The sequence below is a fragment of the Clinocottus analis genome, unplaced genomic scaffold (assembly GCF_023055335.1).
Source record: "Clinocottus analis isolate CAN_PGR_092001 unplaced genomic scaffold, fCliAna1.0.p SCAF_5, whole genome shotgun sequence".
Lineage (NCBI taxonomy): Eukaryota > Metazoa > Chordata > Actinopteri > Perciformes > Cottidae > Clinocottus > Clinocottus analis.
Genome location: NW_027176207.1, coordinates 3,074,690 through 3,101,097, shown reverse-complemented (window position 1 = coordinate 3,101,097; position 26,408 = coordinate 3,074,690). Strand labels below are relative to the sequence as shown.

General features: G+C 47.9%; 2 protein-coding genes across 5 annotated transcripts in view; one reads left to right on the top strand and one right to left on the bottom strand.

Moving 5' to 3' along the window:
* Window positions 1-8,734, top strand: part of cxadr (CXADR Ig-like cell adhesion molecule) — a 34,904-nt gene extending 26,170 nt beyond the window's left edge. Inside the window, exons 4-7 of the mRNA XM_068601307.1 lie at window positions 2,426-2,581; window positions 2,711-2,833; window positions 4,532-4,670; window positions 5,697-8,734. Coding sequence (XP_068457408.1) covers window positions 2,426-2,581; window positions 2,711-2,833; window positions 4,532-4,670; window positions 5,697-5,982 — 704 coding nt within the window. The 3' untranslated portion in view covers window positions 5,983-8,734. The remainder of the gene's footprint in view (window positions 1-2,425; window positions 2,582-2,710; window positions 2,834-4,531; window positions 4,671-5,696) is intronic.
* Window positions 8,735-20,313: 11,579 nt separating this feature from the next.
* auts2a (activator of transcription and developmental regulator AUTS2 a) overlaps window positions 20,314-26,408 on the bottom strand; it is a 285,759-nt gene continuing 279,664 nt past the window's right edge. For 3 of the 4 annotated variants that reach the window (XM_068600362.1, XM_068600365.1, XM_068600363.1), the window contains 9 exons: window positions 26,039-26,134; window positions 25,836-25,907; window positions 25,453-25,482; window positions 24,863-24,934; window positions 24,595-24,736; window positions 23,734-23,814; window positions 23,566-23,649; window positions 23,167-23,419; window positions 20,314-23,000 (listed from right to left, as the gene is read on the bottom strand). In XM_068600362.1, coding sequence (XP_068456463.1) covers window positions 21,752-23,000; window positions 23,167-23,419; window positions 23,566-23,649; window positions 23,734-23,814; window positions 24,595-24,736; window positions 24,863-24,934; window positions 25,453-25,482; window positions 25,836-25,907; window positions 26,039-26,134 — 2,079 coding nt within the window. In that variant the 3' untranslated portion in view covers window positions 20,314-21,751. The remainder of the gene's footprint in view (window positions 23,001-23,166; window positions 23,420-23,565; window positions 23,650-23,733; window positions 23,815-24,594; window positions 24,737-24,862; window positions 24,935-25,452; window positions 25,483-25,835; window positions 25,908-26,038; window positions 26,135-26,408) is intronic. The other variant, XM_068600364.1, reaches the window with a different exon arrangement.

Genomic DNA, 26,408 nt, shown 5'->3' with positions numbered 1-26,408 from the left:
GCCGGTTCACATAAAAATTGATCTGACCAGAAGCAGCTTGAAAAACGAATCCCCGCTGAAGTCATCGCTGATTCACACACATGCTTGCGCTTTTGCTGCGACGGCGTTTCCTCCCGACAACAGTTCCACATTCCTCACCAGTGAGGGAGGTTCGCAACCCTGCTGACCTGTCGCTCGTTACTCATGCTTATTGTAATATTTAGCCTAATTTCCTTGTTTAAGTTGATCGTTTCATTCAAAGTTACCATCTCAAATAGAAACTAACAGCATAGTATTGTTCAGTAACAGTCTAATGGGATGCACGAGCAAATACCGTGTATGTGTGTGTATTATAGTATCCATTGTTTATAATAAATTCCCTTCATTTACACTTTTAAAATTTGTGATAAAATAAAATTTGTATTTGCTGTCAAAATGTCAGTTCTCGTGGTTCTTGTACGGTTATTGATATGATTTAATTTAATTTGTCCATCGTATCCTGCTGTGGATAAGTGAATCAACTAAAATGCAAATCCAGCTTTTATGATTGTTATGCAGTTGTCTTTAGCGATAGCGTCCCCGAGAGAGAAAGAGAGAGAGAGAGAGAGAAAGACGGATAGCTCGAGGCTACAGGAGCTGACAGGCTGCTAGCTATTGACCCCAAGGAGCAGGGGTGTCCTTAGCAAGGAAACATTGACAAGGAGAGGGGAGGACATCTTGCCTGCTCTGCATTTTACCTTCAGGTCGATCTTGTCACAAGGTGGACGGTCCCGGGAACAGGGCAGACGGGCCGGCGTATGTGTGCACAAACATGAGCGCACCTCCGTTGACACACCGGGGAGTCGCTGTGGCATGTCACATATGCAGGTGTGCACACGTGTGTTTGCCCCCCCCCTGCAGTGTGCATGGTGTCCGGCAGACTGTGTGCGGTGGGTCGCGTCCCCTTGTTTGTGTATTCTCCTCTGGTTGCACCGGGACATTGAAGTTAACAGGAGGGGAGTGCCCACCTGTGGCCCAGCGCTGCACGTCAGCAACTCTCACAGCTGTTCCTGACGAGAGCCCACCTTCGTTCGCCACAGCCAGTCATGTTCGCTCTGCCTGTCTGACGTTCCAGGCGATCCTCACCGCATCCAGGGTTTAGTGCCCACGAGCCGCCGATATGTCACTTCCACATTCAACTATCAGCAATCGCTCCTTGGAAATTGGGCGCCTTCTGACTGCGACGAAAAAAAACCCCCACAATCTCGCAATCCCATTCTGCTTATCTCCTCCACAAGACAGCCTTGTGCGGCGCATAAATCCCGACCCATTGTTCGTTTTCCAGAGTCAGGTTAGCTGTACGGCTCAGCGCTCCTCCAGCCCCCTTCGTCACCTTCCTCTTTGACCCCCATCTTTCAAACAAATAAATCGGGTCACCTGACAGCGACCCTAATAAGAGGAGCTGCGTGTTATATAGCCCCGCGGACGCGTCAAGTTGACTTTCACCTTTTTTAAAAGACGTCGCACTGTCACAGCTCTCTGACATTTACGGTGTGCTGTGTGAGTGGTGCGACACAAACTGCAGCAAAGAGCGGGCCGGTGAGTTAGGAGCTGCTTAGCCTTGGCGCCCATCACTTCACCATCTGTCCATCAGCGCTTGCTTAATTTTTGCTCTTCCCCCCAGCCCCCTCCATCCCGACCCCCTGTGTGTTTATTAGATTAGTAGGAGCGCTCGGTACTGTCAGTCTACTGTTAATCCTTACGGTTATGCCTGCTAAGCTTCCCCCTCCCGCCTGACACCTGGTTCAGATCTGAAGAGCCCCACTCCAGGGTTTTGTTGTTACAGAACGCATTATTACCGCACTAGGATGTCAGCTTTCTGTCGGAGAACACACAGCACGGACTTGGATTGTGGCCTCAGAAATGTTTCTTTTTTCTCTCTCTCTCTCTCCCTCTCTGCCTCGCCCGTCTGTCTGTGTTTCGTTGAGTCGGTCTGCTTTTAATTTGAAGCTCTGTTTGTTTTTGAATCCCCCCCTCTCATCTCCTGCCAGCGCTCCGACTGACCGAGAGAGCGATCGCACGCGGTCGGCTTTAAAAAAACCAAAAAGCTTGGCTCCGTCCTCCTACACTGAACTGCACGTGTGTGTGTGTGTTTGTGACTCCCGTCTTGCTCGTGGTTATCCTGAGTGACGGCTCCTGTAATGACAGCATCCGTATCAATTACTCTGATTGCTGCTCTCATTACGCTGATGGCTGCTGCTTTGAGCAACGGAGGAAATGAACTATAGGAAGACACCGTACACACAGTCTACACAACTTGCCCACAACATGAAAATATTGATGAATAAAAGTGTTTGCGGCTCCAGGCAGAGGGGGACCGTGTTGTTCTAATGCCAGGTGGCCACCTGGTTGTGTCTGTTGTTTTTCCTCCTCCCTCCAACACTCTCCATTGCTCCTCTCTCCACAGTGAAGCCATCCAAGCCCAGGTGCTACGCCGAAGGCCCCATGCAGGAAGGCAAAGACATTGTGCTGAGGTGCATATCGAACGAGGGCACCAACCCGCTGCAATACAGCTGGGAGAAGACCAGCGACAGCAAAGTGCTGCCCAGCTCCGCCGTGATGGGTAACGGACTCTCTCACAAAACACTCCCAAAACAAATAGCACCCGGTGTTGAGGTCCCACGCGCTTTCTGTCCATTCCTGTTTTCCACTGTCAACTCATTCATTGATGTGTTCGCTCCCCTCACGACAGATCCAGTGGGGGGCACCATTAACGTGAGGAACGCGTCTGCCAGCGCATCTGGCACCTACCGCTGCACTGCCAGGAACCGTGTCGGCGCTGAGGAATGTGTACTGTACCTCAACGTGACGCCTCGTGAGTGCCCGACTAACTTCACCTTGAAGCGCTGATATTGGAAAATGTATTTGTACAGTTTCAGCTTCATGCACATAAAATATGGAAGTCTTTCTTCTTCCCCCTAGCATTTGATTCTAGACTACGGTTATTTATCCAGGTGACCAAAATATACATATTAACAATGTGTATGCTGAGGTAATATCTAGACCTAAAGGCTAAATGCTCAGCATGAGACAGGCGCATGCTTGTAGCAGTATGTTTACTGCTTAACATGCTGAAAACACAAACTGCAGCTAAGACAGATGGAGAAACTCCAAATTTGAATTCATAGTGGATGGTTTGCACGGGTATGAAATATAACATCATCAATAAGCTAAATATTAACATTTTTCTCAAATGTGAACAGCTGCTCCACAGCAGACAGCCGAGAGACGCTGTGTGCAATTACTCGCATGGAACAGCAGAGTAACTTTTAGTGGTAATTTCAGAAGTTTAACGTTGAGTCTGTCTCCTCTGTCGAGTTTATAACTACAGTTGGTTTTGCCTCTTAAACGTCCCACGGCTTTATGAAGCACTGACTGGGAGACGTTTACAGTTACTGAAAGCATCACTGAAGTCTAATCATTAAAGTAAACACTCGCACATCCCTATCATATACAATTTAAATGGCATCATGGTCTCCAGGGACTAGTAGCGGGGAAGTGAAATGTCCACGCATGTGGAGAAACTAATTGATCCGGCTGGGTGGAGTGTGAATGATTTATGCTTACGCGCAGATTCGAATGACGTTGCACCAGATCCGTGCGTGACTAGTTTTTTGGAAGTATTGTAATAAGTGTCTCAAATCAAACACTCATACCCTAAAGATATTCAATTTAGTATCATTTTAAGAGGACAATTGTCATGTTTATGAGGCTGGAGCCATCAAATGTTCAGCATTTTTGCTAATGACAAAGTTGCTGATGATGTTTTTCTTCATTATGATTGTTCGCTGAGATGAGATATATTTTAACTCGTCAGACCGACCGTCTTTACCGTTCATAATATCTCTAGCGTGGTTTGAAAACTAGGCATGTAACACCTTAATGCATGCTCCTAGACTCAGGCTAAATTCCTCCACAGTTTTACATTTCACTTTCAAGATGTGTGCATCTGAGATTGCTGCGCTCTTCCTGTACTGGTGGTACATTCATCATTGCTAGCACACACACAGCCAGTTGTGTTCAATATTTCCTCACCAACAAGTACACGATGACGTTTACCACTGCTAAACTTAGCGTTACGAAGAGGACCGTGTTGGAACACTGCCACTCGTCTCGCTGATGATCTACTGAATATTGCATTCAGAGGCCTGGGACACGTTTGATTCATGTGAGAGGTGGAAAAGAGTTTAGGATTCAGACGGTGTCGTCTTCTCCAGCAGTAGAAGCCGAGCATGAGCATCCTGCTTGGGGGGCATGGATTCAAAAGTTTAACTTGTGTTTTAGTGTGAGGACGATCTCTCAGGTGACATTGGTAATTCCGCTATAAAAAAAGGTGCTAGATGCTATAAAACGATCACTAAATTATTGAGTCATGGACACTTTCTGCCGGGTTCAAAGGCAAGCACCACTTAGAAAAGAATCCTGCCGTGTATTTGGAGTTCTTTGTTGGATTTACTTTCCAAATGACATTTCCCAAACCTTCCAACCCCCTTTTTTTTCTCCTCGCGTCCAGCCCCCAACACTGCCGGCATCATCGCAGGAGCCATAATTGCTGTGCTGCTGATCCTCCTCATCATTGCCTTCATCCTCTTCTGCTGCTGCCGCGCCCGTCACAGGAAGAAGTACGAGAAGGAAATCTGCAACGAGATAAGGTACACAAACCAAAAACATCAATGACACCTTTTATTTAACGGACTATTTTGTGACACTATGGGCTTTACTATAAATTGGATTTTGGATGTGGCTATATACTGGATTATATGTAGGCATAAAAAAGGTATATAGGTTACATGTGATAATTACTCACAGCTTGCCATGTGGTTTTTACCTGTGGTCATCACACACACACACACACACACACAAACCCCTCAACAGCCATGAAAATGTTTTTTCTCCATCAGCGTTTACCCCTCCTCAAATAAACAGCTGTGGTAATCAGTTTGAAAGCTTTGTTTGCTCTGTGCATCCTGTGTCATGTCTGCTGCTGGCTGCCCCCCACCCCCCCACCCCCCTCCGCCCTCCCATCCCCATCCAGCCCACAAGCTCTGCACAACCCCTGGGCTTACTATCACTCTGCTGCGGACTGAATCTGTCCAAGACCACAATGTGACACTCGCGCTGTAGGACAAAGAGGATTAGACCACTGGTCCTGTCTCGTATACACAGACACACACATGCATTCGCTGGAACGCCGCAGCACCAAGCTGCGGACTAAACAAGCCCCCGGCCCCTCGGGCGGCGTTTTGATTGAGCATTTAACTGGATTATTGCTGCTTATTAGTTGTTAATGTGGTGGCAGAGGGAGCAGAGGGCATAGCTGTACTCGGTTGCTCGGCTCAATCTCTACAGGCCATTACACAGTCAGTGTGGCTGAGCAGTGCAGACACTGCCCCGACCGATCAAACGGGCCGACTCTAATTATTTGTCCCTCTTTATTGAGTCGAGTCATGTTTCGCTCTTGAGATGACTCGCGCAGACTCCTTAAGTATTCATTGTTTTCCTCACCGTGGGCGGCAAGTGCCAGACGATCCAGACTTTCTATACCTGTATGCGTGTCAGCCAAGTTCATTCTGATTTACAGCCCCTTGGATAATCCTGTTCCATATTCAAAATCTCTTGTGATTTTTTACGGTCTCACCTTTCTTGTCTTAATGTGCCGCTTGTCGGTTTCTTCTCAGAGAGGACGTGCCCCCTCCGAAGAGTCGCGTGTCGACGGCGCGCAGCTTCACCGTGGGCAGCCAGCGCTCCTCCCTGGGCTCCATGTCGCCCTCCAACCTGCACGAGTACGCCCTGAAACCCCAGTACGACAAGATTCCCTCGTCGGAGGACTTCGAGAGGCCTCCGAGCCACGCCCCTCTGCCTCCGCCCAACGCCGTCGCCAGGATGGCCGGCCCCAACCTCAGCCGCATGGGGGCCATCCCCGTCATGATCCCGGCCCAGAACAGGGAGGGCTCCATCGTCTAGCCCGCTCCTTCCTTCTCAAGGAGGAGGCGGCTGCCGTGCAACGAGGGGCGGAAAGGGAGTAGGACACAAGCCAATGAAGACGGAGCTGGGAGGGGCTGACTCGCCTGACTTTTAGCTCCTCGTTATTTACAAATGGGAGTGTACTCCTCTTCTGAAGGCCTGGTTCTGCTGCGGTACTGTGGAGAGAAATTGAGTTCTACTGGAATCATTACAGAGCACATTAACTTTTTATCAAATACAAAACAAACAAAAAAAAAACTTCTATGAATTTAACTTCCTGGACTTTCTCACTGAAACATTAATAGGTGTGGCTATAAAGCAGAACAGGTCAATATACAAATTATATTGTACATAAGTGAATGCATGTTTTCTTTTTTTCTGTTTTCTTCTAGACGGCCCTTGCTGTAGAGCCAGTGTATGTTCAAAACAGACCCCGGCCCCGAAGTGGCCAGCTATACAGTTGTATGCATGCATGTCTGTAGAAACCTGCAGCTGAATGTGTGTATGTGAATATAGGTGTATGTTTGTGAATGGGAGTATGAGAGATGTATAGTTAATTTCTCTTCTTTTAACGCCTACATATGATCTGTCGGGCAATCCGGTCTCTGCTCGTTTCTGACATTTTTTAATTCCATGAATTTATTTTTAAACTTTTTATCTTCTGACCTTTTTGGAAAACTTGTAAGACAGACTAATGAGAAGGACATTCACTTTCAATAGTCACTTCCAGTGGGTTGAAAAACATTGTCTATTCAGGTCAGCGGGTTTTCTGTTGACCCGTTTGCGGTTTGAATTGTCCAGTCAGTGTGTGTGTGAGGGGGCTGAAGTGGACAGGATTGGCCGGCGGTGCGGGGGAGGCTCAGGCCACCACGTCTTGTGATTGGGTGGATTATTGCCTCTTGACCGAGTTTAAAAAAAACAATAAAAGACCGCCATTCCTTCTTTTTAGAGGCGGTACTATGTGCGTCTGTGTGGGAGGGGAGGAGGGGGGGGGGCAGCTGGACAGCAGGGGTTCACTGAGCAATCTGCTTTGATTGTGTTTGACGATCAACAGGCCTCTAACCCCTGTGGCCTCCCCCGACACACACTAGCAGGACGAGAGCACCGGGTCTTCATTCATCATCGATAGTATCAGCCCCCCCCCCTTCAGATGTCCGTCATATGTAATCCTCCTCATCAGCAGTCTCATTACGAGAAGCCAATATCTTGATTCAACCTTCTGGCTGTGGTCCGTGTGAAACCCCTTCATGGCTTCTGTAGCGTTAATTGGACTTTTTTTTTTTTTTTAAATGAAGGATGTGAAGCCTGCCTACATGAAGGCCACAAAGGGGAACAAATGAGAGAAGCCGTAGCACGCCGCTCCGTTTCCTCTCTACAAACGCGTCGGTTTGAGCTCATTGTGCAGGCCCAGTGCTGGAAAACGTAAATGTCCGTTCACTCAGTCTAAGGAAGTTGCGATAAGTCAGTCTTTGCAGTTTGTGGGTTATTCTGCTCTTAAACCGCGCTCATTCTTCCATTGTTTGCAACAAAAATGTTTCGATCGCATCAAAAACAACAAAAACCAGTATGAATACTTGTGTGGGCACACGGTTTCTTTTTGCTCCGACGCCTTATTCTACTCTCAGCCTTACACACCTTCCCCTCAGTTCACCTCTGCAAAGCCCTCACAGCTGGATTCTAATAACTTCTATTGTGCCTTGTCGCCCCAGTTGAGTTGTGTTGTAGCATCTACGCCGTTGTGCGCTGCGCAGTGTGCAGCAGCATCCTCCCGGACGGCCATCGCAGCCCACAGCCGCTAACCATATAATAATCGGTACACAGTGGGCCTACCGAGTGATGTCGCCTCGGTCACTTCCAAGTCCAGGACTGCCCCCCCAATAGCTTAACAAAAGCCTCTATCACTGTCTTAAAGCTTTTTATTTTGTATTTCCAAAACATGACGTCATGGTTTTTTTTTTTATTTTGTATTCTATTCAAGATGAAGTCAATTTGTGTGCTTTTAAAGAGAAGAATTATAACCTTTCTGTTTCTGGCTGTGTGTATAAATATCCTGTCGAAGTAACCCCTATGTAATCACAACGCCGCTGAATGGTATAAAGAAGATGTTTGTATGTATATGTATGCTCTGCCGTGCTGTGCTTGGCAAGTCTATATCTAAAACAGAAGAGGGGCGCTGTGGCTCTCTAGTACAGTATGAAGGCTGTGATTGCAAACGCCTGCATTGTGTGTGTGTGTGTGTGTGTGTGTGTGCTGTAAGTCTTTTTTGTGTGGGTTCCTGGGATCTAAGGGGAGGTGACAGATGTTGGAACATCTCGGGCCCTTTACTTCCTGGCAGATCTGTTGTCGCACCTGTATTCTAACACCAAGGACAGTGAGACCCGGACCTGCAGAGACAAAGAAATGACATCTGTCAGTTCCTCTTAAGTGTGTGCGTGTGTGTGTGTGTTGTACATGAAGGGCGTTTGCTGTCAGGTTGGGCCCCCTGTAGATTTCTAGTTTGACTTCCACCTGCTGACAAACTGTACCGAGCTCTCAGGGGGCCGGTCCCCGTCTGCTCCCCCTGAGAGCTCACAACATGAACTACTAACAAATATTAACTGTAGCTTTGAAATCGGCGTACTAATATCGTATGAAGAGCTCCTTTTAAGGTTTGCACACTGTGTGAAAACCTTTTTTTCCCCTTTTTTTTCTTTCTTTTGTGTGTATTTTTTTGTGCTGTATTTTTTTTAATAATAAAAGTCCATGAAATCAAGATAGCATAGCCAGCCCCTGTTTGTTTGTTTGTTTGTGTGTTTGTGTGTTTGTTTGTCTTACTGGAGCAGTGAGACTCTTAGTTGACTTGATGGATGAAACTCGATCTCTCTTCTCTCCAGTGGCGCGTGCTTTCCGGGAGACTTCCTGCTTCCTGCAGCTTTTTAACTGATCAATTTTAATCAGCCGGTGCATTCCACCCTTTTACGCAGGTGAGGTGACTTTCTCCCCGCGTAATGAATAGATAATCAATTCAGCCGGGAAGGCCAGCCACCGCCATTGAGCTTCGGTATAAACACGCACAGGTCTGTGACCTGGCTCAGCCACCAGCGCTGTGAAGCTGCTCATCCTGTTGGCTGCCTCTTCTTTTTGTTATTCCACATTGTGTTGGACCCATTCCCCTGCTGCACCGTGGCCGTTTGTGCCCAGCTTATTTTTATTTTTTTCCCAATTACAGCCAATTCCCCCCTGTAGTTAATGTGGTGGGTAACGACTTTCAACGCAAGCCAGCGCTAATCAGAGTTGTACAAAATGAGCTCTGTAATGGAATATGCTGAGAAATGCCTGGTGACCATGAGGGGCCAGCTCGTGCCCGTGTGCAGACTCCTGCTGTCGGCCTCCTCGCTGCCTTTATACACTTAACTACATGCTGGTTATCCGGACGTGTGGATGGATCGATTGTTAGCCAATAGCTTCTCTGTGTGCAGGCTGTCGACAGCTAGTCAATAAAAAGACTAAAGCGCTTAGTAGCCGTGCTAAGCGGACGGCCGTTGCTGTAATTGGATGTCAGTAATAGATATGGACCCGGAGCGCTGATCGGTGGACTCGACCAAGTCCCTCATGGACCTGATGGCTCCAGCAGCGCTGCGTGTCAGGAGTTCCTCTTGTGTACACGCCGGGTTTGTATGGCTGCACCGGTACCTGCACACTACACACTCCTGGACACTATACACTCCTGCACACTACACACTCATGCACACTACACACTCCTGCACACTATACACTCCTGCACACTATACACTCCTGCACACTACACACTCCTGCACACTACACACTCCTACACACTACACACTCCTGGACACTCCTGGACACTACACACTCCTACACACTATACACTCCTACACACTATACACTCCTACACACTATACACTCCTACACACTATACACTCCTGGACACTACACACTCCTACACACTATATACTCCTACACACTATACACTCCTGCACACTATACACTCCTGCACACTACACACTCCTGCACACTACACACTCCTGCACACTATACACTCCTACACACTATACACTCCTACACACTATACACTCCTGCACACTACACACTCCTGCACACTCCTACACACTCCTACACAATCCTGGACACTCCTACACACTCCTACACACTACACACTCCTACACACTCCTGCACACTATACACTCCTGGACACTCCTACACACTATACACTCCTGCACACTACACACTCCTGCACACTCCTACACACTCCTACACAATCCTGGACACTCCTACACACTCCACACTCCTACACAATCCTGGACACTCCTGCACACTATACACTCCTGCACACTATACACTCCTGCACACTATACACTCCTGCACACTACACACTCCTGCACACTACACACTCCTGCACACTCCTACACAATCCTGGACACTCCTACACACTCCTGGACACTCCTACACACTCCTGCACACTATACACTCCTGCACACTACACACTTCTGCACACTATACACTCCTGCACATTACACACTCTTGGACACTCATACACACCCTCCGAAAAATCCTGCACACTACACACTCCTACACACTCCTAGACACTCCTAGACACTCCTACAGACTCCTACACACTCCTACAGACTCCTACACACTCCTGCACAAATGGAGCTGGCGGGACGTGATGGCACTTTAACTGTGCATTGAAAAACGTTCATTAAAAGGACTTCGGTGATGTGTGCTGCTTCTGCACATGTGCAGATGAGATTCATGGACTAAAGGCTGCTCATTGAATTAATGCACAATGAGTCATGCATCATCACTCAGTGTCCTGCAGCCCCAGTATCCATGTGTGGCATTTCTTTTGTATTCTCATGTCCTGGCTCCCAGCTGAAGGCAGAGAGGTGCTGAAGCACCTGCACGGGGATTTGTGCCTGCCTGCCTCCCACTTCCCCGGCTCCCTCCCTTCTGCCTGTAAGGTATTAATTGTTTGCACAGATCAAGGAGGTCGGTATTGAAAAAAAAAAAAAAAAAGCCCATTGGTTCTCCAGGAGGGTTTCCTTGGCAACCTTATCTGGCTGTACACAGTGTGAGCTGGCTGCTCGCGGGATGCTTTATCTTGTAAAGCGCGACTCGCTCCCTGCTCACAAAGGGGCCTCCAGAAAGCACGGGGCCCATCAACGTCGCTCTGCTCCGGCGTGACGTCGGCTGTCACCGGCGTTAAGCTTTCCTGCCGTTTTTAGAAACCTCCGTCAGGTTGGGAGAGGCTACAGCAGGGGGAATTCTGGGTAGGATGGAGCCGCATGCATATGCATGAGGCGCGTGCTCCGGCTGCGCGGCGGCGCATTAACATTGTGGTTTGGCGCTCTTAGCACTTTGGATGTAAAAATGACACAGATTATGACGTCATTTCTGCTTTTTCACGGGGACAATTAACTGAGGAGCTGCAGCCATTCTGGCCCCAGTAGTGTTTAGATACAGTGGAGCTCTTTAAGTACTTTAAGTCGTAAATTTGGGTGTAAAAATTCTCTCGTGTTTTCAATTCCACGTCCTTCATCCTACTTTAATGATCATATCATTAATATCACACACGTGGCATGACGTGGCGAGTACGCCTGGACGACTGCAGTAATTATAACAGCGCAACCGGCCCGTCTTCAGACGACCCTCAAATGAAAGCTGACATCTGAACTTTAAAAGCGGCGTCATTGTGCCACGTGAAACGAAAAGGAATTGGGAGGAGGAGGCGCAGCGTCGATGTGTCACCACGCAGGCACTCACGGCACTCAACCGTATGTCGCCTCGAACGACCCGCGCGTGGCGGCTGGAGAGACGGCGGAGGTTCTCCGGGGCGAGCGAGAGAGTCCAAACCGGAAGCCAGTCGGCCCGCACGGCCCGGCTCTCAGGAGGCTTACCGCGGCTGCAGCGCACTCATTTGTCAGTCTTCCTCCATCTCATCGTCTGAGAGGAGGAGAGCAGACTGGTACCCACCTCCCCTGTCTGAGAAGAGGAGGAGGAGGAGGAGGACGAGGAGAGCAGACTGGTACCCACCTCCCCTGTCTGAGAGGAGGAGGAGAGCAGACTGGTACCCGCCTCCCCGTCTCCCCGTTGGTCGACACGCAGTCATCTGTTCAGGGCCGGACTCGGCGCCCGCTGCATCTCGGCGCCAGTTTTTGGGGGTCACCATTCTGACCCCCCACGCTGCTCACATTCCTATGACTCACATGTGACTCTGTGATGGATGACCTTCCCCTCCACGCTCCGAGGGAGAAGTGAGGAGGAAGCAGCGGTAGATGCACGCCGAGATTACACTCCAGTCCAAGACCATCATGTCACATATCTAGACCTCTCTCTCCCTCTCGCTCTCTCCTCTCTCTCTGGCGGGACTCTGTCTGGTGAGCTTCATGGATCAGTGAGGTGACGCTCATCAGCAGATGTGACATTTTACTCGCTGGAGGGAACGTGAGCATGCAGCACGAGCGAGAGAGGGGGATGAGGGAGAGAGAGAGAGAGAGAGCAGCACTTAGCTCTTTACCACAGGAGACACCCCTTTCTTGAAGGGGAAATTAACGTCATCAGAGTTGTTAGTCTACCTGCTTCTGTGTTGAAAGAAGGGGGCAAAGAAGAGGACACACGATGGTTCAGAGCCATCTTGGATTATTTTCCTCTCTGTAGTGTACTACACACACACACACACACACACACGCATGCACACGCACACACAGTTCCTTTGTTATCTATCTTCCGTGGCAGAAACCCCCAGACCCTCCAGACCAGGATGGAGGTTACACAGTGCAGCCTAACTCAGTGGTTTATGATGTCATTTGTACTTTTAATCTGCACCTCGGTCGGACTCCATTATAAGTGACAATCTTCCAATGCCATGTCATCAGGAGGGCACAGTAGAGGCCGGCAATAAAAACCTAGCCTTGGCATGGGAATGGGGCTCAGGCGTCCCCTTTTTTATTTTTTTTCCCCCTCCCTCTGATGATTGGGGTCATCTCTATTATTACCACAGTGATGTCAGTGATGTATTGTGTGTGTGTGTGTCTCCTGGCGTCTCCCTGTGTATGTGTTCATATGTGCAGGTCGTGTGTATCCATGTGCGGTGGCGTCCGCCTTGGTGGCCACAGTGAGGGGGCAAAGGTCAGGGTGGTGATTTAACAAGATGGGGCAATCCCTTTTCCCTCTTCCCAAGCAGAGCCAGAGTCACACACCATCCCAGGCTATTTCCAGCCCGGCAATTAGACGATGTCTTTTCCTCATGCTGGACACGTACCTCAGGCCACCTTCAGATTGAAAGCTCCCCTCCGTGCGGCGCTCCAGCTGCCGCGGCTGTCAGATGAGACTGAGGCTCTGGTTTGGGCCGAATTGGTGAGATTGCCTGACACCACCGTTCATCATAGCAACTTCACTCAAACTTCAGGAGGGAGGGGGTGGGCTCTAAATATAGATCAGTGTGCCTGCAATGTCCTCAACCTTTCAGCAGCCGTTTCTTCATAAATTATATTAGTTATGAATTTGCTGTGCAAACTCCCGGAGCAATCATCCATCTGGATTTGCATGCAGGATTTTCCTGAACAGAATCAGACTCTAATAGAGAGAATAGACGGAGTTTGATAGTGACATTTGTTTCTTTCACACAGTATAGGTTTCACAAAGGGTTTGGTAGTGGTGGGCAAAATAATGGGAACATCATTTAATATGATGTAATGAAATACTGCAGGATAAATATATAAAAATGACCCGTGTGATTAAAAAACTACGTCCCTTTAAACACATCTTGCACTCGTGGTCTCATCGTAGACCTCGGCTGAGGTCACAGGGTGTAAAACCAGGAGCAGGTCAACGGTCGAGGGCGTGAAGAGTTGTTGTTGCGGTGGAGTCGTGGACGTGAACACTTTGGCGATATGCGACGAGAGACTGACGCCCTGAGGGAGCAGCAACAAGTCGTCCTTCTACAAGACCCCCGTGGGTTGCAGCAGATTGCCGGATCACCAGAAGACACTCAGCGTTACATCAGGTAAGATGAGCAGACGCCGTGCAGACGGACCAGCTGGATAGAGATTTCATTGTCTGATGATGCTCTCGTCTAAACTTTATGTAAACTGCTTATCCTCAAATGCTAACAAAGTATTTTTACTCTAATCTGCATGCAGGTTGCTTCTGTCCTCAGAGTGTAAAATGCATTTAAAAATAACCACTTGGAGATTGTCTTCATGCTTTTTGTTTTTAGTAGTTATTGTTATGACTTAACTGGTCAAAACCCCTTAAATTGAGATGATTTCAAATGAGTTTTCAACTGAAATCAATCGCCAACTATTATGATTAATCTTTAGAAAAAAACAAGTCAAATCTCTGGTTCCAGCATCTTAAATGTGACTATTTCCTGTTTCCTTGCTCCTCTGTGACGGTAAACTGAGTAGCTTTGAGTTGTGTAAACAAGGACATTTAAGGACTGAAGAACTTTTGTCATCATATCAAGGAAATAATTGACAAAGTGATCAGAAATGAATGAAAACGTTAATTTCATCAATACAACTACAAACCCCAGATAATATAAGATAATGTGTATTTTGTTTGTAAGATTTCCCAGTTACTCTGCTGTAGGCCAGGACGCTTGGCCACTATATGTATCTATATCTATATATATATGCCAACTTCCCCTGCTGCCTTCTGGGATATGTGTGCACGCCGTGACTCTGATCTACAGTCACACTATGAAACTCACACGCTCACATGTACTGCTACACACCTGTATTACCAACATTTGCACATCACTCTCATTTTGGCTCAACTTAGCTCAACTAAAATGTGGCGCAGCAGTGATTTGTGTGTTTGTAGCTTCAGGAGCAGACGCTCCTCAGAAGGGAGAGAGAGGGGAATTTGTCATTTTTCTCGCAGCAGATTCAAGCAGCCGTAGTTGTTGACTTGTGTTTGTGCGAGAAAAATATTGGAGAAAAAATATTGTATTCAACAAAAAAAGGTTTCACTCTAATTGCATAAAATTTGCATACTAATTAGCTGAAGCACAAATCTGCCCATTACTTCACTAACTGGCAAAATATGTGAGATATAGGAAATGACAAGCCAGTATAGTATATACATATGTACTATGAAATATTGAAGTATTATACTATATACAGTACAGCATACAGTAACACTGTATATTTAGAGTATAGTATGCTGTAAAACACTTGTAGAAACGCATAGTAAAATATGTATTTAATACGATTTAATCCCATTTATATCGAAAGTAGCCAACAGTTGTATCAACCTGTGCATGTAGACAACTGGTTATCAAATCAAGTAAAGAACATCCAATATTCATCTTCACTTTTCACATTGCTGCTTTTAATAACCGTCACAGTCTCTGAACATATGAGACACTTTGCTTTTGTCTCCCTGTTGGAAGAACAAAGGGTCCATTCTTGGTTGAAGGTCTCTGTCCTCGTTTCTTGGAGAACATCATGTAAAGTAACTTCTCTCGTGTATTATCATAAAATGGAGCTTGTTTGAACATTGTAGGAGGAGATACATTTGAAAACCACAGGAGTTAACATGTTTCTTTCTGATATGCTTCGTTACACATTAACGTAACAACATGAACACATTTTGCTCTACCGCACCGCCGCCGTTGTTTTTACCTCATATGATGCTACCTCTTGGGGCACGATGTGCACATCTCAACTAAATCAAAGAACTCTGTGGAAGATCGGTGAGATGTGGAGCTGCAAGAAGAACAGCTGCATCCGTCTGACTCTCACGGCTAATGAGGCTGAAAGGTCGCCTGAAAGCACCCTGCTGGGGAGAAGGAACAACATGAAACCTGTGGGATTAAGGGGAGTTGTTCATGATGATAATCCGGGTGAGCAGGAGGATCCTTGACTCCTGTGAGAGAAGCAACGACACATGAGGAGCAGGACGAGTGCAATGCAACATGTCTGCAGCCGCTCAACAGAAGGCTATTGTGTTAAACATCAGTGGTCCTCTGCTTTCTGCTGTCACATTGTAGCAGCAGTTGCCTCTTGAAGGTCACGGCCGTGTGAGAAACGCTCCTGTTTTCATTCCCGCCCACAGAAAGGCAGCGCCCAAAATGTTTCCCCTCCATCTGCTCGATGTATTCATGTGTGTTTGACACACAGCGCCTGCCATGTGATTCCAGCCTCGTACTCCAATGTGACTTCTCAAGACACTGTGCAGCGTGACACGAGGGAGGATCAGAAGAATCTATGAAAGTCAATAAAACTAATGTGTATTTTGACAAAAGGGGCGTGCAGCTGCCGGCGGCGTGAACCCGCAGTCTGCGAAGGTTTACATAGTGGTTTAAGCAAATAGGCCTCATCTCCCTCTCAGCATGGAGCGCCTCTCACTCTGACCACTGTGAGCAGAAGGAGATTATGGGACGCGTTATGGGTTCAGTGGAGGGCTGGAGCCACTCACGCACTAATACGGCGTTTCATATTTAAGGGCCGACTCTTTTGATCTCATCCCTCCCAGAATTTACACATTGGAGGAAAAGATGACGATGACTGAACGAACTGTGTTTGGAGGCCTGAGCATCAGCGTAATCCCAGCAGAGGAACCCACAGCGGTACCGGCAGGCTCGTGTTCGTGGGCTTCGTCCCTCAGGAGAGTGGAAACAGCAGGGGAACGAGATGCCTTCCCACTTATAAACAACAGAGTATTTTTAGGAGCGTTTCAGTGTTTGTTTGGGGGAGATTAACCGTCGTCAGCAGGAAGGAAAGACGGAGCCTCCTCACATAATTGTTTTTGTTTCTCAGGTGGTGTATTAGTCAGGCCAGAGCGTTGTTCTGCATATCGTTAAGGTGATAGTGAGGATACGCACAGACGGGATATGGCACGTGTCCCAGATTGTTATTTACTCCATAAAGTCTATAATCCTCCGTGTTTTGCATAACCCAGAGACGAGGCCGGTCCCAGAGACGAGGCTCTGTCTACAGCAGCGCCGAGGCGTCAAATGTTCCTGTTTGCCGATATCATGTGAGCACAGAGAGGTGCATCATGGGAGTGCAGAGAGGTGCATCATGTGAGCGCAGAGGGGTGCATCATGTGAGCGCAGAGGGTGCATCATGGGAGCGCGGAGGGGTGCATCATGGGAGCACAGAGAGGTGCATCACCAGCTGTGAGACGGATGACCTCCCAGACAGCTGACGGGCGAGAAGAGGTGAGGAAAGGAGAGGACAAGCAGAGGACTGTGTCTTCATTTGCTTCCTGTTTGAGCCGAACACACAACGAGACACACAAGTGTCGTGTTTGAGGCGCCAGGCTGCTCTTCCTGTTCGGCAGCACGCGTGACGACGGTGTTCCCTTCCACGTCGGTGAATACCGAGCGAGCGATCAGAGGACGTCAACCCGCCGGACCGGTTCTCCTCTCTCAGGTCACAGAGATGACTTTGTCCCTGTGAGATACCTGCGGTGCAGCATCGCCACTGGAACCTCCTCACAGAGTTGGACTGTACTCTGGTGCCACCTTGTGGTCATCCGCTCACATGACCAGAGGGACCGGCTCACGTCTCAGTTAAAAAGGACGTAAATGACGTTTCTCACTGTTATGAACAATAACAACATGTTGAGGGAATCCCCTCAAGCCACGCAGGAAATGTCGTCTCTCTAAACATTGAACTCGATTGTTTTTAGCACAACACACTTTATTTAACACACAAGTCGGCTGGCAGCAAACGCCTCTAATGAAATAGTAGAACTGAAACTTTTCATAGAAAGATTAATAATCAGGTAATTCCAAAAGTGTATACCAAAAGAACGAAGTGGTTACAGCTTTCCAAATTAAAATATTTGATGGTTTTCCAGGAATGAAATGAGTACTTTGGGTTGTTGAACAGTTGGTTGGACAGAACAAGTGATGCGAAGACATTAACTTGTTCTGTTGGAAAATGTGATTCACTATTTTCTCACCATGACAAACATCTTTTTTATTTGTTACCTGGCCTAAAAAGGCAACAATAACACTGAGCTTGACAACAACAGATAACACAAGACACAGTCCACCCTTATTTTGAAATTACAAACCATACTATTTGCCTCATTGGCATCTTTAACAACCCGAGACTGGTGTGATACCATAACAAACGTGTATTACCAATCTGCCATGTTTTTGATATTTTACAATCTTGAAGCCTCAACTAGTGATGGTTTTAAAGAGAGAACCAGTTTTCTGCAGCTTTGAATTGACACCACGCTCCTCCTCATCGCAGCTCTGCTCCTCTGAGGGAATTATTCAAGACAAGTGTTTCCTGTGTAAGAGCCGGCTAACACGTTATTATCAGTTGTTCATTTGATCACTTTAACAAGTTAATTGAGAGTCTTTAGTGGGATCAGTGTCAAGCTTTCACTTCACATAACTCTAATCCAGAGCGAACACATCCATCACCTCCTGATCCGTGAAACTCCAGCGTGTCTGAGTGGCTTTGTTGTGTTTCGTCTCATCCGTCCTCTCTGTCGTTGTTGTTGTTTTCATGTCTGTTGTCAGTGTTTTGTCTGATAAAGAAGTTGCATTCACAGGATCCCATTTGCACTGAGGCCCCATCAGACGCCCGGCTGTCAGAGCTCATTACTCTGAAGCCAGTGTCTGTCAGCACAGTGATCGTCTCTCTCTCTCTGTTGCTTCCAGGCAGTCGCTTCATGTGGTTCTTGATAGCGACTTCATCTGGCTGCAGTTCAGGGTAATTATACGGATGCTCTATTTGTGCACCTTTCCCCCATAAATAAGGAGTATTGCAGTTCTTTCAATGCGTCGTGGATGGCTTCTCGACGTTGAACGATACTTACAATAACAATATTCTTCTCGTGTGGTTTCTCCCTCTGAGCATCGCCCGGCCCGCCGCTGTCCTGCAGGATGTGGCAGACGAGGCACATCGAGGGGGGGGAGGAGCTTAGAAACATTGAAACCTGCAACGGCGTTCATGTCCAGCGGAAGAAAGGATCTGTTGCAACATCCAAAAGCAGTTTACGCAGCGACATGTGATGGAGAGATGGAGAAATGGACCTCGTGACCGAGGCGAAGACAAACCAGCATGGAGACGCTCTGTGAGCTGCTGAGCAGCCTGGAGATGATGAAGTTGAACAATTGATTAGTCCGATTGATAGAGAACTAGTCTGAATTTCCTTCAGTGACAGTTTCTGGTTGCAGCTTCTGAAATGTGAAGATTTGCTTCTGGTTTTCATTTTTTATGACAATGAACATCTTTTGATTTTACACTGTTGGACATGACAAACACAATGTCACTATTTTCTGATCATTTTGACAAAATGATGCTTTAGTCAGCTGATTAATAATTATTGAAAAAAAAAAGTAGGATTGAAACCAATGCCCACCTACCGATGATTTAATGTTGTTTTTTTAACTTCTGTCTGTAAAATAATGATAATCAAGCACGAGAGCCATCAGAGATTTTTAGGCCAAAGTCCAAAGATCTTCTATCACAACGAGAAACGCACTAAAAGCATTAAACAAGAGCACAAATTGAGGTTGAAAATGACTTAAATTACTCGTTTAAATCATCATAGAAGTGTAAGATTACCAATTCATATTCAAAATTGATGAGCCATTGCTTACAAAAATAAGGTTAGATTAAGGTATCATCCTCACATTTAATCTAGCAGCAGATGTGCAGCATTCTGGCGCCCTCTCCTGGTCGGAGCCTGAACGACCACAAACACTCCTGCAGCTCTGGAAGGAGAACAAGTGTCGGTCCCGGAGCAGGAGGCATTCACTTGGCAGGAGGAGAAATACAAGCAATCCACATTTCCCACCGCTGAGTGATGGAGGAAACATTTGATTGATGCATGACCCGGGTGCCTCGGCGCTAAACATCAATCAGCGAAGGGAGCACGAACGCCGTGGTTATTCAGTGTAATGGGAACGTCAATAACTCTCGCATCCTCTGATGAATACACGAGTGCCGTCCCATGACTCACCGGTGACGGCTGCTGATGTTTAAAGCCCCGTTATTGAACCGAACACAACAACACTTGTCCGAGTGGCCGATGCGGTGTGATGCACGATGGTTTCCACGGGTTTAAACGTGACCAAAGCGCTGTTTCTAGTCCACTGGTGCAGCGGGGACGTGGGGAAACGAGACACGCTGCACCTCCTGGCTCTGAGACGCCAAGAGAGGTGACTGTCAAGAGACAGAATCATCGCATCTTAAATACAAACGTACTTAAGATGCGAGCGAGAGCGGCGCACGAGGTACTTTATCCTCCGCGGGGGTCGAAGGCGGAAAGTCATTAGTTGTGGAAGCGGCGTGTCAAAAAAGAAATATGGTCTGTTTACTCACCTCAGAAGGAATAAAAGCCCCACAGACAGGGTTAGTACACATTTTTTAATAACATGGCACAATTTACATAACACAAGTTTAAATGAGGAGCATGCTGAAGATTCAGTCGCTTCATTTTTTTTTCTCATTTTTTTGTACATGATCTCTAGAAAGACTTCACTTTTTTTTCCCTGTACATGGTTAACAGCAACAAAAGAAAGAAAAAAAACCTCTCATTTAACAATCTTTTTTGCAACACGCATCGACTAACCACTATGGCTCCGGTGGACAATTTAATGTTGGATTAAAAAACACTGCACGACATGATATCACAGAGTTTGAAGCGCACAACTAAACTTTCAGTGGACTACTAAAATAGATCTCTGCTCATTAGAAACAAACTGTCCGTAGTTTAGACTTGCTTTTTTTGTCTTTTGATTTTGTAGGTACAACAACTTCAGGAAAGCACTTTAATACACTGTTTGACCTTTGAACCCAACCATGTACTTTACACTCCTCCGGTGTGCCGTCGTGGTGTTTGTGGGCTGCATTCTCCCCAAAACCACAGCAGAGAGCAGGAGGAGAAGGAAGAGCTGACATTTGTGCTGCTGCCTTTTCTTTTTACATTGAAAACCTTTAAAATGCAAAATGTCCTTCAACTGATTTTTTTGGGGGGGGGATTGTCAGCACAATTGATAATATTTGAGAGAAAATAGTTGTCAAGACGTAACCTTTTTTTTTTTGTTTTATCCAAATTGCGACCTCACCCGCGCGTGGATCGGTTAAAGCTCGCCTCTGTTGTGTGTCTGAGTTGTGGAGAGAATACAGCTGTTTGTCCGGTGTTGTCACACAGTCGGTGTGGGGAGAAGGCCAGCTTTCAGAAAGGGAGCCGAGACATTTGTTGCATAGTTGAACACGGGGTCTCTGGTACAATGCTAATCAGCTGCGTCAACGGAAAAAAAAACAAAAAAACAGAAAGGGAAATAGCAAAAAGCACATTCTGAATCACCGCTGTGATGCTCCTCTATGTACATGTGTTCAAAGTAAAGCTTTCAAAACATCCTTTTGCATATTTGTACCATGATTTTTAATCCATACAGAGTGAGCACGGCGACTGTACACACTATCTACACACGTTGCTGTCTGTCAGTGATAAAGTACCTGTACATTCCAAAACGGGTCGGTCTCGCCCCGCGTCACGCCGCCGTACAGGAGGAAGGATGCACACAAAAAGCTGGAGCAGACCGGGAGAAAAAACTTTGAAAAATCTTCTTTTTTTTGTTGTTCCATGATTATTGTCTCTTTGTAGTTTTTTACAAAAACAATTCTGTGTGAGGGCATTTCTGCGCCCACATAAGTTATTCACAGCTATGTTACAGTCTTGCTTTGCCCGAAGCTAAGTGCTTGGTGTGAGTTCAGTGTGTGTGTGTGTGTGTGTGTGTGTGTGTGTGTGTGTGTGTGAGGCGCGGCGCTGCGGGGGTCGCCTCAGCTCACCGCGCCTCGATGTCTTTGTGAGCCGGTCTGTCTCTGATATCCGTGGCCAGGGGAGTAGTCCGTCTGGGCGAGCCGGGCCGGCCCCCCAGCGTGGGGATGAGAGGGGGCGGGGCACTCAGAGAGGCGGTGGGCGGGGTTTTGTTCAGGATACCGTTCTGATGGGCGGCCGCCGCTGCTGCTGCCGCTGCCGCGGCCGCCGCGGCCGCCGAGGGACTCACCCTGGAGTAGTGCATGCCCGGGAGCCCGGGGGCCATGAGGCCGTGGGCCGGGTGCGGCAGGTGTCCGTCGAGGGCGGGGTGGTGCATGGCGGGGTGCAGGCGCCCGTGCTCGTAGTCCTCTCGGAGCATGTTGAGGCGCTCGCGCTCCTCCAGGTGGGCGCGCTCGTGCTCCCTCCTCTGCTCCAGGGCCAGAGGGTGGATGTGGTCGCGGTTAAAGTCGTGAGGCTCGCGGTCCCTGTAGGAGCGCTCGGCCTCGTAGAGGCGAGGCCCGGCCAGCCGGTGCAGCGGGTCGTTCCTCAGTAGCAGGTCCCTGGCCAAAGGGTCCCGTCTGTGAATGTCCAGGCCCCTGTAGGGGTCCCTCATCGGGTCCCAGTGGAAGGCGGGGTAAGGGAACCTGTCGGCTCCCGGGATGGGGCTGATGCCCATGAAGGGCGCCACCATTCGAGTTCTCTCCAGGCCGCTGATGCTGTTGATGGGGTGAACGCCGGCCATGCTCATGGGCATGGGCATCGAGGAGGGAGGGTGGAGGTTGGGCGCGGGCGGGGCCTGCGCCGGGTGCTCGCTCGCCCTCTCGACGGCTCCGTCCTGCTCCTCCTTCCTCTCCTCCTTCACCTTCACGTCGCTGTTCTTCTTCAGGTGCTCGTACGGCAGCTCGCCCTTCTTCTCCAGGGCCTCCCGGCTCAGCCCGCCGTTGGGACGTTCCAGGCTGGTCTGCCGGATGTAGGGCGACGGCGTCCCCCTGTTGGACACTTTGTCCTCGGACACTCGGCCGTCGTGGATGACGGGCGTGTCCTTGTCGCTGTGCTGGTTGTCTTTGAGCTTGTGGTCGTCTGCGCCGTTGTCCTTCCAGGAGTCAGAGTGCTCCCTCTCCCGGTCTTTGGCCTTCTCCTTGTCCCTCTGAGGCTCCCCGGGAGCAGGCGGCAGGTGGTTCCTGTGGTGCTCGGGAGGCCGGGTGTGGCCCAGGAGGCTGATGGGGTTGACGGGGACTGGGGACGGATGGCTCGAATGGCGCTTTTCTACAGAGTCCCTAAAAGCGTAAAGAAAGTCCCTCCATCAGCATCAGCAACTCAATATTCCATTTGCATTCATAATTGTAACAATAAGCTAAAACATCCGGTATGCAAAGAAAAACTATTAAAAAAAAATAGCATCACCGATGCAACAAAAGCTAAATCCCGTTTGGCCACACCCACCTGTCTTTGTCGTCTTTACTGGCCAACGAGTCCCGCTTGTCGGAGTCCCGGTCCCTCTCGTGCGAGCTGACGGAGGCGCTCCTCTCAGAGTCTCCTGGTTTCAGCCAGGGCGGCGGCGTGGGGAAGGAGGGCGGCGTGCGGTGCAGCCGGTTCCACGGCTCCTGGTGGCCGCCGTTGCCGCCGCTGTTGAAGTGCTGCTGCGGGTTGGGGCCGTCTTTAAGGCCGAACACGGCGTTGGCCGCCGTTAGGGATTCAACACGTGGAAAAAAAAACAAAAAAAAAACACAGGACGCAAGTTAAATGCGGATCTCGGACAATTTCGACTTCTATTCTGCTGATGCTCTTGTGTAGCACGAGGAACAACAACCCCAAAGCGTCATCCGTGAGGTTCAAACTCACTTAGTGCGGGGTTGCCCAGTCCCCCGAAGGCCGATGAACTGAGGGTTCCCAGTCCGCCAAACGATGCGGGCCGACCGAAGGGTTCTGGAGGGAGACGCCGCACGTCACCAAGAATCCACAATCACAACTTCCTTTACCGGTTTCACGTCGAGACTCAGGAGGACTTACCTAAGTGAGACGCTGGGGCGAGGAAGTTTCCAGGATGGTGGGACGGATGACCGAAAGGACCCGCTGATGGATGAGTGGGACCTGAGAGGACGGCACAGAACCGTCCATCAACCTTCTGACTGAGGTAGCATTGTTTTAGCATTGACTGTTCGACACGAACACTTATTGACCTTTTCTATACAAACTAGAGCCTGAGAGACAAAAACTGGAGTTTAGAAATGAGGCAGTTTAAATATGTTGCCGCCATGACATAGTTTGTCCACTAGAGAGCACTATAACAAGATTGATTTTTTTTTTAAGCGTAAATGCCCAACTTAGTTACTTAAAATTATAGGGATGCCCGTCTAAATGACTGTTTAGGCCATGTAAAGACGTTAAAAAAGAGTTTATATATATATATATATATATATATATATATTTATATATATATATATATATATATATATATATATATATATATATATATATATATATATATATATATATATGCGTACTGGGATGATAAGGAAACATGAGACATATTCAATAGGCTACAGAGTTATGTTATTGTGGCTTTTTTTGGTAATAGTGTCGAAATAAGAGTATTAAAATAGTAATAGTAAAAAAGTAGTGAAAGTAATCATTTCTAAATATTTTTTCTTCCCCTGTTTGGGGTGAACCTGTGGATGGATGGCGTCATCATCAGCTGTTTTTATTTGCCTCAAATATCTGGCTTTGGTTCAGTCACAATCCAGTTGATAACAGATAGATGTACCACTACAAGAATACTTTAAGCATTGGACTGAGTGGAGCGACCGCTGCTGCACGTCAGAGTTAACCATCAATCCATCTTCTACCCGGAGAGACCTGACACGCACTCACCTGCGGCGGAGAAGAGCGTGGCGGGCCGCGCCAAGTCGTTGGGGTGATGGATGGCTCCGAAGAGGCTGGGGCCCGGAGGCCGACTCAGGAAGTCGGGCTTGATGCCGAAGTCTAGCTTGTGAGGGTCGACCTGCATCTGCTGCTGGAAGACGGCAGAGCAGCAGAGAGGAACACATGTAAAACCCCTTTATACAGGACGCAGTGTAGGTCACGTACAGGGTTATTTAAAGGGAACGACTGGACGCTGAGGAAACAGAAGAGTCCTCACCTTCACTTTCTGTTGGTGGTGGTATATCTGCCAGGCGATGTGGACATGCATGGCGCACCACTTCCCTGGTTTCTGTAGAGACAAGACAACAACTCTTTAACCAGCAGCAAGACGAGGACGTTACTGCTGCCAACTTACGCAGTAAACAGTACACTGTGGGGGTGTATATATGTATATATTCTTTTCTTATCCATCTTCATGTCAGTAAGGTTATTAGACGCACATTTAATGGCTATAGTGCAAACTTTTACCCTCACACGTCATATTGTCATTCTGATAGATTTACATTCATGTCACCTGAAAATGACATCCTGATAGCTTAAATAAAGGCATCTTTTAATCACATATATGTTAAAGATACGATGTAATGGGGCAGGTGACAGAATATGAATGATGACAGCTGTGATTTCAATGCATGGCAAGTGTTTTCACATCGTCTGCACCCTTGAGCTTTGTTGTGGTTAAACTAAAACACAGCCCTTCTTGCCATTAGCAAAAACCCTAAAAGGCATCATGGATGTTGGTGTGTGTGTGTGTGTGTGTGTGTGTGTGTGCGTGCGCAGGGCACACTGCAGGGAGTGAGCACTCACCCTGAGAACGGGCCGAAATGGATCCGTTAGCTACAGGAGGGAATAAAAAAAAAAAAAGGTTGAGTTATTTTGCTGTCAATCAAATCACCTCTAATTAGTCTCAGTGTGTGTCATGCATTATGAACCAGAGTTAAATGTTAAAATCTCCATTTAAGATGAAGCATTTCAGGAGTAATTAACCCATGGCTTCATCTTGTGTGAACGCATACAGACGAATATGGCAGCATAAACCATATAATCTTCACGATGACATCATTTGGTGTTGAACACCTCCATCTGATGACTCAACGACTTATGCAACACATACAGAAGATCTAAAGGTTACCTCTACACTGAGTGTTGTCTGTCAGCGTGTGTGTGTGTGTGTGTGTGTGTGCTCTTACCCTGGGGTCCTTCTGTAAGAATGTGTGTGGGACGCCTCCTGGTCTTGTGGACACATCAAGTGGATTAGAGGTCTAGAGAGCACCAGACACGGATGGAAAACAAGAATCTCTGTAAATAACTTATAGTTTGAGTTTGTGGAAACATTTCCACGGTTGTTGAGTTGTTGAGTGTGTGTGTGTGTGTGCGTCCCTGTGTGTCTTACCTTGGGCTGAAATGCGCCCTGCAGCGAGCCGAAAGGCCCGGTCGGGGGGATGACGGGCGGGAGGCCAGACATGGCCGGTGGGTAGGAGTGAAAGAGCTGAGGGAGAGAAGAGGAAGAGGAGGCGTGAGGATGGTCTGTGAGGGGAATGCAGGGCGGCAGCTAAGTAGGGCAGCAGAGATGGAACAAACGTTACGGTGACGGATGAACCTCAACGCTCTTTTTCTGCTGCGCGGATGGGGAAAGTTGCAAATGATTGCCCGCATGTTTCATAAACTGCAATTTTATAAAATATTCCTACGCTCGTTCTCGGTGGATTTAAATAAGGGGGAAAACACTACTTTGATGTGAAAACGAGAATGTTGTAATACAA